Here is a 20,245-nt window from a genome sequence, read left to right as displayed (position 1 = left end):
TTCAATGTAAATGCATCAATCTGCTCTCTACAAATACTCTTAAATGAATATTTCACTGATGTAACCTATTTTTTTTAAGTGGAATAAATATCATGTCCTAAAACTCACTACTCTTGAGTACTTTTAGATGGGCTACTTTTTACTCATACTTTGAGTAATATTTAGAAAAGATATGTTTTTGCGCACCACATTTTTTGCCAAGTAATGTACATTTTGAGTACTATTGATTTTTTAAATATGTTTGCACCACTGGTCTTTACTCCATTCTTCATTATCAGATGATCCTTCAGAAATGGTTTAATATGCAGACTTTGCCTTCAAAAGGCATCCCTTATTATTAGGGATGTGTTATATATTGACAGTCAATAGTATAAGCTGAAAAATAATTACTTTTATTTTGTGGTTATCAGCCCCATAAAGAAATATTGGCCCAAAATATTAAACACAATAAGGATTATTGTAATTGATTATCGATTATTGTATAGTAATTGTAATCGATTGATTGATTGATTGATTTATCGATTGATTGACTGAATTGAATTGAATTAAATTGAATTGAATGATTTCTGCTGATTGATCACACTTGTGTGCTGCTTTTTCACTTTGGGTTTTGCTTTCTGCATTATGTGACAAGTACACAATACTTAAAATGAAAAATAAATAAATAATGCTAAAATAATTAAATAATTAAAATAATAATAAAACAATTTAAATCAGGTGCATGTGTGCATCACTGCATATTATTATTGTATCATTATTAAGATAGTCAATCTGCTTAATTTTTTTTTTTTTTGCGAAAACATTGGTTGACACATTAGGGATCTTTGATAAACATTTATTTGAATTACAAATCTTTAAGGTGATATAAGTCAAAAGGCAATCATTCATTCATTTTCTTTTCGGCTCAGTCTCTTTACTAATCAGAGGTTGGCTCAGTGGAGTGAACAGCCAACTTATCCAGCATATGTTTTACGCAGCGGATGCCCTTACAGCTGTAATCCAACACTGGGAAACACCCATGCAGCCTGCATTCACACACATACATTACGGAAAATAGCTTGTTTAATTCACATATAGCACATGTCTTTAGGGGAAACCGGAGCATCTGTAGGAAATCCACGTGATCATGGAGAGAACATGCAAACTCCACACAGAAATGCCAACTGACCCAGCCGAGGCTCAAACCAGCGACCTTCCTGCTGTGAGGCGAACGCGCTACCAACTGTGCCACTGTGAAGCCCAAAAGGAATTCATTTTGGAAAAAATACATTGTTTATTGTATACAACTGGGGTTATCAAACTCGATCCTGGAGGGCTGGTGTTCTGCAGATTTTAGCTCCAACTTGCCTCAACACACCTGCAAGGATGTTTCTAAAAAGCCTAGTAAAAGCTTAATTAGCAAGGCCCATGTCTGATTGGTGTTGGAGCTAAAATCTGCAGGACACTGTACCTTCATGACCAAGGTTGAGAACCTCTGTTATACAACATAAAGCCTCTAATAGACCCCAAACGTTAGAACAGTAGTCCACATTGTGACCCTTTTTGTTTATTTCAAGCCCCTCTGCCTTAATGATGAGACTTTTATTTTTGTGTGAAGGGTTTCTAAGCCAAGTAGTAAAAGGATATTGCTGTTGGTCAGTAATGACACATTAAATAGTGTTTGATTACACAATAATCATCGACAGAATCCCACTCACACTCTAGAAGAATACAGCATCATTCACTCTGCAGGGACATCACTATGTTTGAATCAATATCTGGCTGGATATTCAGAGCACTGGGAGTCACTGGCTTTTTAATGATGCTCGTCCTCTCAGCTCAATGTACTGTAACATTGGTGGGTGTGTTTTAGAACTTAGTGTCCCAGATTTTTTAGCTGTATTTAAGCTTTGATGCAACTTAGTTCATGCTCAGCAATTATTCATGAAACATTGGCGGTGTATGGGTGGATCAGCAGTTCTGCAGCATGACAGTCCTTCATGTTTGCCCAAAAACAGAGTGAAATCTGCAAATAGTGCTGCTTTGGTTTTCATCAGTGAAACTCAGAGAAAGTGCTTTGATTTTTCTATATTTTTAAGTCACGCTTAATAAATCTGCTTGTGAATGTATAAGATCTGCAAATTTCAAAGATCACTGTGCATGAATAATAGAGTTAATCAAGATGAACGTTAACAGTATCTACACGGACCCTCAAACACTCTTTTCATATTTAAATGCTTAAGTTTTATTAGGGGCAGCATGGTGGCTCAGTGGTTAGCACTGTTGCCTCACAACAAGAAGGTTGCTGGTTCAAATCCTGGCTGGGCCAGTTGGCATTTCTGTGTGGAGTTTGCATGTTCTCCTCCAGGTTTCCCCCACAGTCCAAAAACATGCGCTACATGAACTAAATTGGCCGGGGTGTAAGAGGGTGAATGTGAGAGTGTATGGGTGTTACCTAGTACTGGGTTGCAGCTGGAATGGCATTTGTTCCATAAAAACATATGCCAGAATAATTGGTGCTTCATTCCACCGTGGTGACCCCTGATAAATAAGGGACTAAGCCAGGGGTGGGCAAACTGCACAGTTTAGCACCAACTTTAATCAAACACACCTGCTTATAGATTTCTAGTGATTTTGAAAACACTGATTACCATGTTCAGGTGTGTTTGATCAGTGCTGATGAAGCATCTAGAGCTGAAATTCAGATATGAAAATGGACATTTGGTTGATAGCACATGCTATAAGTATAGACTAATCACAAAAGAATGACCAATGAGAGCAGTGCAGGATTTTAAAGGTGGGGTTTACTAAGACTGAATCTCCGAATTAACCATATCAGACAGTGAAAGAAATGATGTGGTGTATATTATGAGAATGTTAAAGTGATTTCTTATAAACATATTGTTGATTTTTAGAAACATATTGTAGGATACCAAAAAAAATCTGAAATCTACAAATAGAAACGCTCATTTTAAGATATTTAATTGTGTACAATCAAACCAAGCTGGGCTTTATATGGCTAAAAATGTTTTCATATCATGTCATATAGATATTTATCATAATGAATGTCAATCTGGAGAAATTCATTTTCATTTTATTAATATAAATGATATATCGTCATCCATAAGAACTATATGAAAAACACCAGCCTGAATACTTTGGTTATAAATACAAATGCTCAAATTTCGTGACTTAGTAACAGCATTCATTCATTCATTTTCCTTCAGCTTAGTCCCTTCATTCATCAGGAGTCGCCACAGTGGAATGAACCGCCAACTTACCCATCTTATAATTTTGGATAATGGATACCCTTGTAGTTGCAACCCAGTACTGGGAAACAGCATACATTCTCACATTCACACACACTCATACGGTACGGCCAATTTAGTTTATTCAATTCACCTATGCTGCATGTCTTAGTACTGTAGAAGAAACCGGAGAGCAATTACATTTTATAATTTTACTAAACTACAAATCACAAATATGTGCTGTTTCTATATATTGCAAACATATAATTACGTTTTTTATATATATTGTAATATTATTCTAATTTTTTTTATTGCACAGTATATGCTGTAAATCAGGCGCATCTTTGTTTTTTTAAGCAACTGCATGAATTTGCTCACAATTGGCAGCTTAGTGCAGAAACATCTAAAAACAATTAGCCATGCCTGTTGTAAGTTAATCAGTCCTATAAAATCAAATCTCTTTGTTGCTCCACCATATGCACAGTAATAACAGTTAACAGATAACACTTGCATTTGCATAAACCGTTTTCATAAGGAAAAAGCATGTCTGTTACATAAAAGAACATTCAAATATGTATGTATGACTGTATTTGTTAATAAAATAACTGGAGTAGGCATGTGTATTAAAGCATGCCTAACATTAAAAGCAGTCTGTCAGAAGCAGCGGGTAAATAATGAATGTGAAGTCTAGGCGTTGCAGACGGTGCTGTCTAAGGGGAGGGGGCTGGCAGATTCAGGTCGTCTTGAACCAAAAGGGGTCTGGGTTTATAGCTCATTTTTCTGTGCTCCCACCGCTGGAGACCCCTGTGTCTCATCTCACATTACTGCAGTCCTTCTGTATCTGATAGGACTGCATTCATCACAGTCGCTGCTCAGCAGGGAAAGCCTCTGTTATGCTGTCAGAGCTTCACATTAAGACTATGCAGATATCAGTCATCAGTAATCTGCTCCTTATCTCTGAAGATACAGCCATGTGGGAACAGTCAAAGTTTTCCCCACATTTGTTGATAGAACTGTGATGTTTAATCCTTAGGCTGGCCATTACATTTCCTTGCCGCAGGAATAATCTCTGATCAGACTAGACTTGCTAGAAGGAATTGTCTCCTAAATATATATATATATATATATATATATATATATATATATATATATAAATTCATACAACAGTTCTGTCTGGTTCTCGAATCTGATTGGCTCACAGCCGTGATTTATTTAAGTAATGTCAGCACCCGTACAGCCTCTTTACCCTTTGTGTATTACTCCGCCCACATACAGCCAGCAAAAAGCAGACACTACAGATCTAAAGTTTAAAAGATGCTTGCTCAGCTGTGAATTGATTCCAACGCGGAAGAAAGTAGTTCCTCATACAAAAGGGTTTTTGAGACTCTCCATGTTTGATTTTGTTTTTATATACACAATTATGCCATCAAACTGTTGTATAAACGCAATATCACACGAATAGCAGTGCGATATGGCTGTATATCGGCACTGGTGGGGGCACCAAGGCACTCGGCTGCAACGCACGCCGCCCACCAGTGCCGATATACAGCCATATCGCACTGCTACTCGTGTGATATTGCTCATATATATATGTACCTAAACATTCTTAAAACAAATTCTCTTCATCATTAGAAAATAAGAGTCTTTTTTTAGAGATTAAATGCTTACTGTGCCTACTTAGCATTTTTTAGTTCGATGTAAATAAATCAAACAGTGCATTTTATAATAACAAAAAACACTAGTCCAGCCTTCAAAATGTTTATTTCTGATTGCTTTCTGTAGCTTTGTGATCACTTTGTATTAAAATTTACTTGCAGCTTTTTATCTTATAATTTCATTGCAATTACATCCAATGTCAATCCAAACTCAATCATACATAACAAACAGTTGTAAGATATTTACTAGATTTTTCCCAACAGTGTGTAACTGAATCAAGATTAAACCTAAAAATTTACCAGAAAATACTTTGAAGTAAATAAATTAAATAATAAATGGTATACAATATTGGGTGATACTTTAGTTTAGGTGACAGTTCTTACTGTTAGCTAGTGGCTTATTACATATTATTAAGATATTGGCTGTTTATTAGTACTTATAAAATGCATATTCTGCACAATCCTAAAAGCCTAATACATAAACCTTACCACTAATAACTATTATTAAGCAACAAATTAATAGTTCATTGAGGCAAACGTCTTAGTTTATGGTTTATTAATAGTAATTTATTAATATTTCACCTTAAAATAAAGTGTGAACAAATAATCATTCATTTTCTTTTCGGCTTAGACCCTTTATTAATCTGAGTTCAGCACAGAGGCAGAATGAACCGCCAACTTATCCAGCATCCAATTCCCTATAGTGCATGTTTTTATACTTATAAGGGGAAACCGAAGCAGTCGGAGGAATGCCACGGGGAGAACAGGCAAACTCCACACAGAAATGCCAACTGAACCAGTTGAGACTCGAACCAGCAACCCTCTTATTGTGAGGCGATGGCGGAACCCACTGCGCCACCGTGCCGCCCTGTGAACAAATATTGATAGAGAATAAACAAACGATCCTATTTTGGTATCTTCTGAAATAAATGTATCAAAGTGTTTGTAAATGTGTTGATTTCCAATGTGTTTGTAATTTGTTATGAAATTAACTAGCAGTTTCCTTCTGAAAAAGTAAATCTCACCAGATTTGTATTGTCAATGTAGATCTGATTTCTTAGTGTCAAGGTGCCCGGATATCATGTGTGACCTACAAAGGATGGCAACAGACTCGCTGAAGTGTGAATATGAGAAGGTCACTTCAGATGCACACTAACACACTGCTGCCCTCACTGAGATACACACTGACATGAATGAAACCCCTTTCAGCAGTGTTTTTACGATCGGAGGGGAAAAAACGTGTAGAGATTTATAACAGGGAAGAGTGGAATCATAATAAAGGCTTAACACACAGAGTGGTCATATGAAAGTGCCCGACTACAACATTCCTGTACGAATCAAGCAGAAGTAATTAAGAGACTGTAAATCAGCACTTTCAGAATTACATGTATGTGAACATGTCTGTCAGTCACCTTTAAAATGTATAGTAATTATTTCCATGCATGATAATTATCATTAATATGAATAAATACCTTTGTTAACTCCAAAAATGGACATCTGTCACTACATTAGGATTAAAAAAAGAACCAAGAATACAAATAGCATGATTTTTAACTTATGAAATGATTGCTTTTTATGTTGTCTAATAAGTTGTGGTGAAGTTGCTTTTAATGTAGCATTACGGTATGAATAATTGCTTTATAAGCAGTGTGTGATCATTTACGTCAGGTGAGTTGAGACTTGAGGTCATTTTAAAGCACATCAGTGTGTATTGTGGCTCCCCAGAATACAGTAAAGGCTTAATGACTAGCCATAACTCTCTGCTTTAATAATACAGTATCTCCCCAGATGCATATGTACTTGCAGATATAAATACGCCTTCAAATTAGAGAGGCAGAAATGTCAGAGATCTGAATACAAACACATATATAGACTCGAGCATGGATTTAGCAATCTCTCATGGTGTGTTAATAATTATTTTCTGCCTGTGCAAATAACAACGAGCCACTGGCTAACACTAGCTTATTCACATTGTCCTCCTGCCATTGAGACGTGACATGAATTTTAAAAAGGAAATTAATATTTTGAACCACACTTGTTGTAGAACCGAATGGATGTAAAATAACTCAAACCTTGTGCGAGTGAATACATTTTTATTAGGGTGTCTACAAGGTTTTTAAAAGTCGTGAATTTCCAAAACACAATTTTTTAGGGCTAGGGAGCACGGTGGCGCAGTGGGTAGCTCTCTCGCCTCACAGCAAGAAGATCGCTGGTTTGAGCCTCGGCTGGGGCAGTTGGCATTTCTGTTTGGAGTTTGCATGTACTACCCATGTTCGTGTGGGTTTTCTCCGGGTGCTCCGTTTTTCCCCACAAGTCCAAAAACATGTGCTATAGGAGAATTGGGTAGGCTAAATTGTCCGTAGTGTATGTTTGTAAATGAGAGTCTATGGAGTGTGTGGTTTCTCAGTGATGGGTTGCAGCTGGAAGAGCATCCGCTGAATTAAAAAATATGCTGGATAAGTTGGCGGTTCATTCCGCTGTGGCAACCCCAGATTAATAAAGGGACTAAGCCGAAAAGAAAATCAATGTATGAATGAATTTTAGTTCTTAAATTAGAAATATAATGTTGTAGGTCCTAAAAGGGTCTTCATTTTCCTTTTTTTTTTGTAAAGCTACCCAATCGATCCAACACACATCCAATCATTATACATCTCAATTAAACTTTTAGCAAAACTCTATTTATAAGGAATATTATAACATTTTGTTGGGCATACATTAGTTATTAAAGTTTTTAACAGTTATATTTTTTCTAGTTATGTTGAAAAAATTGCATATAACAACTAGGGTCTTCTTGATTTGACACATTATTTAAAATATTTGGCTTAAATAATTCATTAGATAACGTTTCTTAATGGGGCAAGATAATTTTTTTTTCTGCTGGGCCATTAAGACAAAAACCTAGCGTTTAGTCCTATTAATGTCTTAAATTGCAGGTTTGGTGGTCTTGAAAAGGTCTTAAAAAGTCTTAAATTTGACTTGGTAAAACCTGCAGAAACCCTGATATAATCATTTCATAAGTTTCAAAAGTCTTTCCTTCTCTTTGTTAGACTTACCATTCATTAGTCATTTAAAATGTTTCTCAAGCATTCACCAATGAGGACCTTTGTCCTGTCTTGCTGCCATTTGTGTCTTCTGGGGTTAAAGAGCAAAGTTCCCATAACCTTTGACCCATTATCTTTTGTGTCCTTCCAAGAGAGGTTTTTCTGAAAGGGAGAGTACACATTAAATGAAACCTTCCTGTTGATTTGCTAACCTTCTGGCCATCCAAGATATAGGTAACTTTTTTCTTCAGTAGAACATTAAAGAAGATTTTTAGCTGAAATTGTGTTTTTGGTGATTCATGTAAGGCAAGTCAGTGGTTAATAGGGCTGCACAATAAATCAAAGAGGATTGTCATGTGAATTTGTCAGTAAGTCGGCTCTATCATCAGTAGTAAATCTCCAGCATGTGCATTCAGATGGAGAAGCATTTACGTTACCGAGCTACAGTTTACTGTCAAGCAATAGTCAAATATTAATTGCAGATAATCATTCATTCATTAATTTTCTTTTCAGCTTAGTCCTTTAATTAATCTAGAGGCTACTTACTTATCCAGCACATGTTTTACAGAGCGGATGCCCTTCCAGCCCCAACCCATCCTTGAAAACATCCATACACACTCATTTACATACATACACAACGGACAATTTTAGCTTACCCAATTCACCTATACCACATGTCTTTGGACTCGTGGGGGAAACCGGAGCACCTGGAGGAAACCCATGCGAGTGCAGGGAAAACAAGCAAACTCTACACAGAAATGCCAACTGACCTAGCCGAGACTCGAACCAGCGACATACTTGCTGTGAGTCGAACGTGCTACAAACGTGAACTCTGGCTCTGTGTAGTACATGCTTCTACATCTGAATGCATGTATAAAAAAGACATTTAATGTCTTATTTTTACTCCAAACTTAATTCATACTGTAAAATCAGTCAAATGTCTGAAATAGATCTTGAAGATGATGTGTCTTCTTACACAGAATATGGCACGCACCAAATTTCATAGTATTCTAAGCAGAGACAAAGGCATTGCATCATTACATACTTTATTATCAGGAAAATTAATATTAAGAAGAACTGAGACAAAGCCAAATGTTGCTGTAGTGGTGTGCTTATTAATCGTGTTTCTTTGGGGCATATTTGGTGGTTCTGTTCGGCTTGGAAGAGCACCCTCTGGCATTCAAAATAGAATTACTACTGATCCAATCACCTGACGCCTATAGGATATGGAGGACAATTGCAGCTTTTGCCAATTTACAAGTGTGATTTAAGGTTGAAATATCATGAAGCCCCAACAGCTGCCAGCACTTCAAGAGCCAAAAAACTCAAAACATATACAATAAAACAAATAAAATACCTGTGGATCTTGACAACACATTGAGGTATTGTTAAGCAAAATAATCGTTCTGTGCAAGAAACGTAACTTTTTTGATATTATTGCCTAAAAAAAATGTTGTGATTGTGTTCGCTTCTAGAGCATGAGCCTCATGTCACTTAATAAAATATATTTAGTTTTGTCTGTATATGTTTTTTTCTGAATCTTAACCCTCTAACTTTTTTTTGGCTCACATCTTTGATTAAATAATAAACGGACATAACTCTGATAAATAGTATGATAACCTATCATAATGATAACAGATCAACCAGGAGGTTACGATGCCTGTTAAAGGGTTAAAGCAGTAGCCGTTGACTTATATTTTATTAATCACTATGGACCACGGTTTTAGCTTAAATTATATATTCTTTAATGTTGTGCTGAAGAAAAAAGTGACCTATATCTTGGATGGCCTGAGGGTAATTAAATTACCAGTCAATTTTCATTTCTGTGTGAACTATCCAATTTCCTCTGTTCTAATTTAAATAAAGTTATTGTGTGCAAAAAACATAGTAAGTTGAAGTAATCTGGTCTAATTTTGGGTCATTTCTCTCTCTGTACATTGCATTGGAGCAATATAACTTTATCCAACAGGCTTTGTACGTTTTGTGTTTACAGCACCAGGAGGGGAGTCTGGGACCCCCCATCATTGTGTGCACACGTCCGTACCCAGAGTGCCAGCTGTACTCGGACGAGGAGGGAATGGGTGGACGGGACATGCAGGAGTCAGACATGGACAGTGCTGCGGACAGCGGAGCAGGATCTGAATCTTCTGAAGGAGGACGGCAGGATGACAAAGAAGAAGGACTGGGGGGATTCTTTTTACGTGGAAACAAGTCAGCATCATTGATAAATAATTACATTTAAAGTGGTAGTACACCCAAAATTGTACATTTGCTCACCATTTTCTCAGCCTCAAGTGGTTTCAGAACATTAAGTCTCTTTCTTGTGTTGAAAACAAAAAGAAGATATTTTGAAAAATGTTGGAAACCGGTAACCACTGGCTTCCTTAGTAGGAACGTTTTCTATGGAAGTCAATGGCTGTTCATTCTTTTAATGTATATTCGATAATATTCTTCAGAATATCTGCTAACTCAAATAGAGGAAAAATTATGACAGAATATTTATTTTTGGGTGAACAATACTTTTATAAAGTACTATATTTATCTTGTACATAGAGTAAGAGCTGTTTCTCTGCTTGTATAGCTGTGGTCAGATGGTGTCGTCAGCTGCAGCCTCAGTAATCTCAGTGGAGGAGCAGTTTGAGGACTATGGAGAGGGAGAAGATGTGGACTTCACTCCCAGCAGCCCCATCCCAGATGATGATACTCGCACCAATGGTTTCTCTGACCTGGGCTCATCTCTACCATCCAGGTTCACTAACTCACTTTAGTTTACACCTTTTACATAAAACACAGGTGCATGGCGTTAGTCTGTGTGATCCACTTCATTTGAATTCATGAATGAATATTGTGTAAATGGCAAGAAACCAGAAAATAAAAATGTCTAGGCCAAAACAATGTATTACTTTAATTCTGCTTATATTTGTGCCAAATATTGTTCTGGTAATTAAGTGGATCTGTACTCAAATTATAATCATCATTTTTGCAAAGTTTTTTTTTATAAAATATAATTTTGCGATATAAACTAAAACAAAACATTTGCTAATTATTATAATTAATGAATTACTGATTTTTATTTAGCTCTTATGTAAAGAGTATTGTCCTCTTTGTTAACAACTTGTTGTCTACAGTATATCTAACTGACAGTATTTTAAACCAATTCTTAAGGAGTCCTTAATATGAAAAAATACATAAGTTGTGTGCTTAAACCTAAGAGATATCTTGAAAATCAGTAATTATTTACATATTTACGCTGTCACAAGTGTGCTTTGAAAAAAAAGTAAATAGATAACCACATTATCTATTTACATCTAAGCTAATTAGACAATAATTAGTACATTACATTGACAAACGAATAAAGAAATCACTATTTTTACTTATCATACCTGCCAACCCTGCTGTTTTCCCCAGGATTCTCTTGTATTTTCCCGTATTTCTCCTGTATTTTCAGTCTTTCTATAAAGGGTGGCAATAAACCCTAAAGGGCTAATCCTCCCTATAGGCAACCTATACTGTCAAACCTTGGTCTTAAATGTTCATAAATCTGTTCTGTTTTTTCATTGTATTTAGGCATGAAAACACTTTGAAATGAAAATAAAAATGTAAGGAGCGAAAGTGGACTCTGGGATTTGGGTGCATGTTTAAACAGAACAATAATAATATTCTTATTAATATTAATAAAAATAATGATGATAATAATAACAACAACATCTAAACCTGTCGATCTTGGTGGGTTTTCTTTTAAACACAACAAATTTTGTCTAAAATGACCATAAACAGTTAGGAAAGCAATCCAATGCTTTCATTATAGATCTGATGTTATTTCACATAGTCAAGTGAAAAATGTAAATGAGAGATACATTCGCTACTCTTTAATCAGAATGGGGGGGGGGGGGGGGGGGGTTAATTTCACATCCCAATGTTGACAGGTATGATACTTATATTAATGTATTAATGTAAAGACTACAATTTCTAAATTATGAATGAGCTAAAATAGTTTGCTTATGATTTAAAAGTAAGTGCTGTGTGCGTGCTTATCGTAATGTATTACTATAATTTGGGTCTAAATGTACTATTGCAGCAAAATTTTATTCCTCATTTATTTTATTTGAAATATGGCCTGGACAAATTTTCATGAGAGTCACTTCATAAGAATGCTGTCAATATAAATTATATTTATTTATAATTTAAAGTTGCTGGGAAATTTTGATAACTATTAATCACCTTATTGCTAAACATGGAGCAATAATTATAAAACTTATAAAAATTCTTTTTCCAACTATGCTTTTCACTAGCTTACCATACTTTGCCAAAACATCTGAATGCTTCTCCTGTCAGTACTGATAATCTGTTGATGGTGTTTCAGTGCTGGTCAAACCCCTCAGAAGATCCGACACCTGTACAACAGTGAGCTTCTGGATGTTTACTGCTCTCAGTGCTGCAAGAAAGTCAACCTGCTCAATGACCTGGAGGCCAGACTCAAGAACCTCAAAGCTAACAGGTACAAACAAGTCTAAAGCACGCCAAGCTTATGACTTAATACACGCATTGAGTGCTGCAGGGATGGTTTAAAATTAAAAAAAGTGGAAGTTGGCATCCCAATCTCAGATAGTCTTGCTTAATCAAACACTCAAATTGATGGCAGAAGTCAAGTACTTCCATTGACCAAGGACTAACAAGAGGCCGTCTGACTGACTCACTCTCACTTTTTCCAGTATTAATGTAAAGTTGATGTCCCATGAATGACAAAAAAAGTATATGTGTTTTTGCTTTGAGCATGCCTAAAGCAAAACCCTTGGAAGTATTTTAGTCTGTAAACATACTTTTGAAGAAACAATGTTTAGTTGATCGTGACAAGTGCTTTTTGTAACAGGTGTAAGCACACCAACCTTGTTTAAACATAAGAGTTTGACATTGTGACAGTTTTGTATCAGAGGAACTGTTGAATAATGTCATGTGTGTTCAGAATTGGATTTTATAGTTAGGGTTTTGAATTATTCCGGGGATTTGCTTTGTGACCAATCAAAAGTTTGTGATTTTTAACTTTTTCCTCCATTAACATAATCAGCACAATTAACACAAATGTTTGAAACCAAAATTTAATCGACAGATTCTGCGCAGGACTGATTTTTTTAGTTCCGCTCCCACCAGGTATTATTCCACCCCTGCTGTATTGCATCTTTGTTCACCCGTTGGCTGCATAGAATAGTTTTCGCAACCTGACCATTCGCGCTAAATTTTTCAATCTGGTTTCCAAAATCTTATGTTTAAATTGGGTAATACCAAAAGAGAGAGTTAACAGATGAAACTGTAGGTTGTGCAAGGATTGTAGGCTAAATGTCAGTTTTGTTTGCCCCTTTGTGATGAGACATGAGTGTCACCTTAAACCTGACGTTCCAGTCTTCTGAAGCTGGTGGCACACCAGATGCATTGCTCAGCAGTGTGTTGTGGCATGCATATGACAGTTGGAAGTAAAATTCACCAGACGCGCATGTTCTTTAAAATGAAACTATTAAGATGTGGCGTGGCAGATATATGAACAGTGTCGTAGTAGGGTGCTGCAGACAGCTGCTGACTTGCAGCGCCGGTGTGTGTACCCTGATAGAAATCTGTGTAGAATTCTAAAATGCATGGTGCTGCATCCGGTGTGTGACCCCCTTGACTGCTAAAGGGTAAAACTTTGAGGTATCATCAGATCAGGCAAAGGGTATTTTTTTTCCATTTGTGTCTAAAATGCATGAAAATGACTCCCATACATCAGATTTGCCTGATGTGGGTTTCCTAACAGTAAACTGACCGTTTTCTAAAGCAAACTGAACATCCTTCAAGGACAACGCATCTTTACTTTGCTCTGCCATGATAAAGCCCACTCTGAGGACCGTTATGCAGATGATGCACACGCAGAAAGCACTGGTCCATGCGTTCAGCATGTGTAACATTGAGCACTGGCTGTACCGGTGCTCAATAAGAATTAGGAAAACACAGATATACAGTTCCAAAATAATGTTAGGACTTGGAAGCGATATATTGATAGACTGCCCAGTCCAATTTAAATTACACCAGAATTACTGACCACTACCGCATTTTATTCTGAAATTTATTCCCGCGCTGCAAGAAATCTGGTTGGATCTCACAATACAGCTGTGGGAATGTAGACCTCTAAACTACAGTAGAACTACAACACTGTGTCACTTTTCAGCATCTATGGTTCATATTAAAGGTGACCTATTATGCCCCTTTTTATAAGATGTAAAATAATTATCTGATGTCACAAGAGTGCGTATGTGAAGTTTCAGCTCAAAATCATGTTTTATAACTCTTTGAAACAGGCTTTGATCCAAAATGTGGTGACTTTCGGTGTAAATTCTAATAAGATTGTGCTCTTTTGAAAAGAAGTTTGAGCTAAAAACTGCAGATTTTAAACAGGACTACTGTTATTTCTGACAAACTGAAAATGTCAAAAGAAGTGCATCCGAATAGTCTACGTGTTCGTTTGTGCATCCTGAAAACTATGGCTGTTTATGCTAATGAGGGAGAGATTATCACCAATGGGCGGGGCCTCCCCCACATATGACATGTAAAATAGCAAAATGTCAATCAAAGTGTTTCTGCAGAGTTTTAATCAAGGGGCAATTAAAACATACTATTAATTAAAAATATAGAAATAAACTAATATATTCTGACCATCAAGAGGCTGGCTATATTCACACATTTGTGTTTAAACCCCTTTAAATCCCTTATAAAAATTATTTTTGCATAAAAGATCCCCTTTAAATGGCACAGCACCACACTTCTGACAAGATCTTCTGCATGTGTGGGTTAACTCTAGATATATTTTTATGAGTGTCTTTAATCACCCTGGTCTGTCAGTAGCTTTATCTGGAGACGGGCTTCATCAAAGGAGCTGTTACCATAGCAACAGTGCTCTAGTCAAGGGTTTACTCATCTTTGTGAGTGTTATCAGACAGAGTGGGAAAACCGAGGCCCTCAGGAAAAGCATAGAGTGTTCAAGTAGGTGTGTGTGTGAGGCAGAGTTTGATGAAAACTGCTAAAATAATCCTTATATTATTGTGAAGACCCCTATCAAATTTGGCACTTCAGGAGAGCGACACTTCAATCCATAATCTGTAACAAGGCTGTAATGCATCGTGGGATTATGAGGATTGTGCCTCATGCTGACACACTAAGAAATTATACACATAGAGGCTCTGCCAAAACAGCTAGTGTGCTCATCTTCTTACGTAGTCATCTGCAATTCAAGACAGCATCCTATCCTTCATGAACAATAGGAGTTATTTTGTGACTAGATTTTTTAAGTACACCGCACACAAACATGCAAAAAAAAAGAAAAGAAAAGAAAATAGTGCCACTATGTTTCCTGTTTATTTTTTATAATAATAATTCCAGCGACGCAGTGGTGCAGTAGGTAGTGCTGTCGTCTTACAGCAAGAAGGTCACTGGTTCTAGCCTCGGCTGGGTCAGTTGGCGTTTCGGTGTTGAGTTTGCATGTTCTCCCTGCGTTCGCGTGGGTTTCCTCTAGGTGCTTCGGTTTCACCCACAGTCCAAAAACTGGTGATTTGGGTTGGCTAAATTGCCTGTAGTGTATGAGTGTGAATGAGTGTGTATGGATAATTTCCAGAAATGGGTTGCAGCTGGAAGGGCATCCGCTGCGTAAAAAATATACTAGATAAGTTGGTGGTTCATTCCGCTGTGGTGACCCCGGATTAATAAAGGGACTAAGCCGACTAAGAGACTAATGAAGATGTTTATTCAGAGTAGCAGTCTTAAAATACACGGCAGTACCCTGGTTTCATTTGAATCAGAATGAACCCTGAACATTCTTAAACTCAAACCTTTTATACTGTTTTGGATGTTGCCTTTAGACTTGCCTTTAGATGTTAATGAAGTTGCTTTTTGGCTGTTGAAGCAGCTGTGCTCTCAATGTTAATGCATGTTACACACCATTGATGAGATGGTTCTCTGTGCACCACATCATCCCCATTCTACAATGATTACCAGTTGGTCAAGATGTAGTCACCTAAAACAATGCAGAGACCACAAACTGTTGACTTCTCTTTTATCTCACAATTCAGCCCTTTTAAATGAGCATCAACACATCATTTAAATTGGAAGTTGGGTCATGGTAGACTCATTAATTTCTCACAATATATTGGGGCGTTAGGATCCACACAGACCACAGGTTCAGCGCCCCTTGCCGGTCTCAGTAACACCACTTCAGGCAGCAACCTAGCATTCCCATGTGGTCTACAATCCAGGTAATGACTGGGCACAGCCCTGCATAGCTTCAGCGGGCGATCATGTGAGAGTTGCAGAGCTGCCGGCTTTTTCCTCATAGGTATTTAAAAAAGTCATGAACCAAACCAACCAGCTACAATGAGAATAACAACAATGCAAATTTCTAAGTAATGCAAAGAGATTTAAAGCTATTTATACTATTAATATAAAGGTCTAATATATTCTAAATTTATTGAAAATTGGCATATTGGCATATGGACACCTGATTATTGTATCTACGGTTCTTCATGGAAGTGGGTGGAGCTAACTGAAGTTAAATTGGAGCTAAAGATCTGATTTGACAGCTTTGCACACCGAGACTGATTGGTGGAATTTTCTGCACATGAATGTGTTTATCATTACAGTTGCATATTAAACATGACCTTTGCAAGATTCAGTTGAGTTAAGGTTGACAAGTGGGTTTAATAAATGCAAAAACTATTTATTTACAGTGTTAATTGTCATTTACAACAAGTCTCCAAAATGTCAGTAGCAATTGTTTAAAAACGTATTCCCTGTGGAGAAAATGTATTGAGCTTTTACTTCTGGAACTCAGTTCTTGCATTCTATCCTGCTGCTGTTAAACAGGATTATTATATTGAAAATTGAAATAAATCACATGACCTGAAAACAAATATAAGCTTATCAACCATATACCGTAGCTCTTTTTTTGGAAGATATGTATGTAAAAAAAATCAATAATTCTATGGTTTAAAATCAAATTCTTTATGAAAAAGCTTTGACATTGGAGGTTAGCATGTTGCTAAGCTAATAGCTTGTTCATTCTAATAACCATAAAAAGACCATCATAAAATCAACACATTGGGCACAATTATTGGAGACAATTAGAGTTTATTAGAGAGAAATAATAAATAACTTTTTTTGTTCTGGCTGAATTATGTCTACTTGTTAAATCTATTCTTTTTGATTTTACAGGATTGCCTTCAATTTTTAATATGGTAAATTCTGTTAAAATGAGGTCATCAAAAAGGTATTACAAGTTGTTACCTTTTTGAAACAGCCTATAGTTTTGAAAAAGAGCAAGAGAGGCTGTTCAGTAAGAGCTGTGCAGTTTCCTTTTCTCTGGGTGAATAGGTGTGTTGGGGAAGTGAGATCATGTGGCATTCGGCGGCCTTTGCCTATTAATCCTCTGGCATTTTTTGTCCAAATCCTACACTGCATACTCTGCTGAAGTCAAAATGCATTCATGCAAAACATAATCGACACCAATTTGAACTATAACCCTGTAATGACCTGCAAACATTGAATTAATTATTGTGAACTAACAAATAAATAAATTAAAAAATGCCATAAGAAAATGTTCTAATTATTTCTTTAAAATAAGTCAACTACAGTAACGGGTCACGAAGAACTGCTGCACTTTTGAGGGCATGTGCATTGTCCTTTTCTTCCTTGCTTTGCAAACTGTCTGGGTCTATGATGTTGTTGTGGTTTAAAGTGTTTTGTCAGTGCTGTGACAGCTGGCTTGAGGATGAGGACAGGAGAGCTGACTTGTATTTCGACAAGCTGTATGAGTTCAGACCTGTGTGATGTAATGAGAGAAGGGCTTTAAAGAGTGACGTGGGTCACACAGTTATATAAACACAAGCAGAGGTTTATAATTAGACTACAGGTAGTCTATTTTTGCAGAGGTTCTCCAGAGCCGTCTGATTATCAGTGTAATCTCGTGACCTGCAGGTCCAAACTGACTGCAGTACACCATACCAGTCACTAGAAAGACAGAGAGTCAGTGATTAGGCTGCAAAACAAAGCTGATTAGCCTAGCCTCTGTCTGTCTGTGTGTTTATGTATCTGTCTACAGTATCTGTCTGTCTGTCTAAGTACGTTTTTCTGTGTTCGTCATACAGTTAAATTGTCTGAATGGTATTTTTACAGTTAGGATATACCGTCATCTTGGAATTATAAGGTTTTATCAGTGTTCGGAATGATTTTGAGATTTTGACCTTCAAACTTATAAAAAAGCATCCCATAATGTGAATAAGTTGTCATTTAATAAGAATTTGTCAATAACTAAATTTTGACAAAAATGTCAGATAGAATCTTACAATTCTAAGGTGACGATATGTATAGAAAAATTGTTGAACGTGTGGATTTTAGGAACATGTTTTGTGTGGATAATAAATATGTACGGAAGCTGCAAAAGACAGTAGTAGTTAAAGGACTCCTTTCTCTAATCAACTAATAAATAGATTTTTTTCTTTTTCATTTTGCAGCCCAAACAGGAAAATTTCCAGTACTGCTTTTGGCCGGTATGTTTTCATCTCAATTATTTTCAAAAAAGATCAGTTCAATATTATATATCTACATATGAAATATGTAAAGTGCTTCATACCTAAGTCACTAAGTGGTTAAAGTATAGGCTGGTAAGTAACTTCATCTAAATTGTCTGATTTTGTGTTGTGTCCTGCAGTCAACTCTTCCACCACAGTAACTTCAGCAGCAGTCAGGGCAGCACTGAAGACCTGTTCAGAGACAGCATTGACTCCTGCGACGTTGACATCACCGAGAAGGTACCGAAAGTGCACTGATTAATTGCTTGTTGTGATGTGATTCAGTAAGTGTTGCAGATAACAAAATGCTCTTCATTCCTAATGCAGGTGAGCTATTTAGAAAAGAAGATATCTGAGCTGGAGAACGACAGTCTGGCTAATGGAGATCTGAAATCAAAACTTAAACAAGAAAACACACAACTAGTTCACAGGTAAAGATGAGAGAGATCGGAATGTTAAGTTCATATGCAGGACTGTATAAAAAGAAATCTGTTGCAAATGCCTGGGTGATTTTATTTGTATTAATTGTTTTGTTTTATTTTTGATAGATTTTTTAAAATTATTATCAGGGTTGAAATGATTTTTTGAAATGTTACAATGTTATCTACAATAGTCATATTCAGCACGGTGCAATACACTGACTTGAAAACTTATAGTTAGGACAGTTATCAAGTTTCCAGTTTCAAAGAAGTTTCTAAAAGATTTCAATTTCAATTAAATGCTGCGCTTCTGAAATTTCTCTTCATTAAATTATACTGAAAAAATGTATTATCTTTCTTGAGCAGGCAAATTCAGGCTTGCATCACAAAATTAAATGACATTTAAAAATGAAATGAAATTTTACATTTTTGTTTAAATATAAATATTCTTTGTGAAAATGAGAGAGATATGTGTGACGGATTTCCTAATGTCTCTGTGTGCTTGTTTGTACACGTTTTGCCATTAGGGTACATGAGCTGGAGGAGCAGATCAAAGATCAGGAGACGCGTGCAGAGCAATGTTTGGAGGAGGAGCTGAAGAGACACAGAGAGGCCTACAGCAAGATGGAGAGAGACAAGAGCACTGAGATTGAACTGCTCAGTAACAGGTACCTAAAACCAACAGAAAACTCACAAAACATCAATCTGAGTGGAGGTTTCAAAACTGTAGAGCACAGAAATCATTATCAGCAGGACATATAATGAATGATATCTCTCCATAGGGTCCAGCAGCTGGAAGAGGAGAATGCAGAGATGAAAGTGAATGTTTGCAGACTCAAGTCTCAGACTGAGAAACTGGACCAGGTCAGATATGCATCGAAACTCAATCTAAAACTCTCTTGACTACCATGGCCCGTATGCAGGGTTGGAAATTAATTTTACATTAGAGGGAATATATGCCCAATGGATTTGATTTTCAGGGGAATTTTTTACCTTTTACCATCATAAGGGCAATTTCTTTGGTAATTGCCTTTTTAAAGGGGTCATGAACTTCTTGTACTATTCACTGAGGTCAACTTATAATGTTATTATTATAAAGAGTACTTTAAATAATGAGAAAATTATCATTTTAGGTGAACTTTCTCTTTAGGTCAGTAAGTGTTCATGGTAGAGCAAAATGTTATTATTGGTAAATAATCTGAATGCCTCTGATTAGCCATTCTGGTCATAATCTCAACAGAATGTTTGTGTGGTTGTCTAGCTCAGTACTGCAACAAACACTGATGCAACATGGATAGATCTGAATGTAATGCTTCAGAC

At 36.5% G+C, this 20,245-nt stretch overlaps 1 protein-coding gene across 2 annotated transcripts in view; it reads left to right on the top strand.

Annotated features, from left to right (window-relative positions):
• The window catches only part of rab11fip4a (RAB11 family interacting protein 4 (class II) a), a 97,192-nt gene that overhangs the window by 64,318 nt on the left and 12,629 nt on the right, over positions 1-20,245 (top strand). For both annotated transcript variants that reach the window (XM_009299532.5, NM_001002533.2), the window contains 8 exon segments: positions 9,917-10,134; positions 10,505-10,672; positions 12,287-12,421; positions 18,450-18,485; positions 18,647-18,746; positions 18,834-18,937; positions 19,453-19,593; positions 19,708-19,789. In XM_009299532.5, coding sequence (XP_009297807.1) covers positions 10,001-10,134; positions 10,505-10,672; positions 12,287-12,421; positions 18,450-18,485; positions 18,647-18,746; positions 18,834-18,937; positions 19,453-19,593; positions 19,708-19,789 — 900 coding nt within the window. In that variant the 5' untranslated portion in view covers positions 9,917-10,000.

The sequence above is a fragment of the Danio rerio genome, chromosome 3 (genome assembly GCF_049306965.1).
Source record: "Danio rerio strain Tuebingen ecotype United States chromosome 3, GRCz12tu, whole genome shotgun sequence".
Lineage (NCBI taxonomy): Eukaryota > Metazoa > Chordata > Actinopteri > Cypriniformes > Danionidae > Danio > Danio rerio.
The sequence above is the reverse complement of the archived record's forward strand: the minus strand, read 5'-3'. Positions and strand labels throughout refer to the sequence as shown.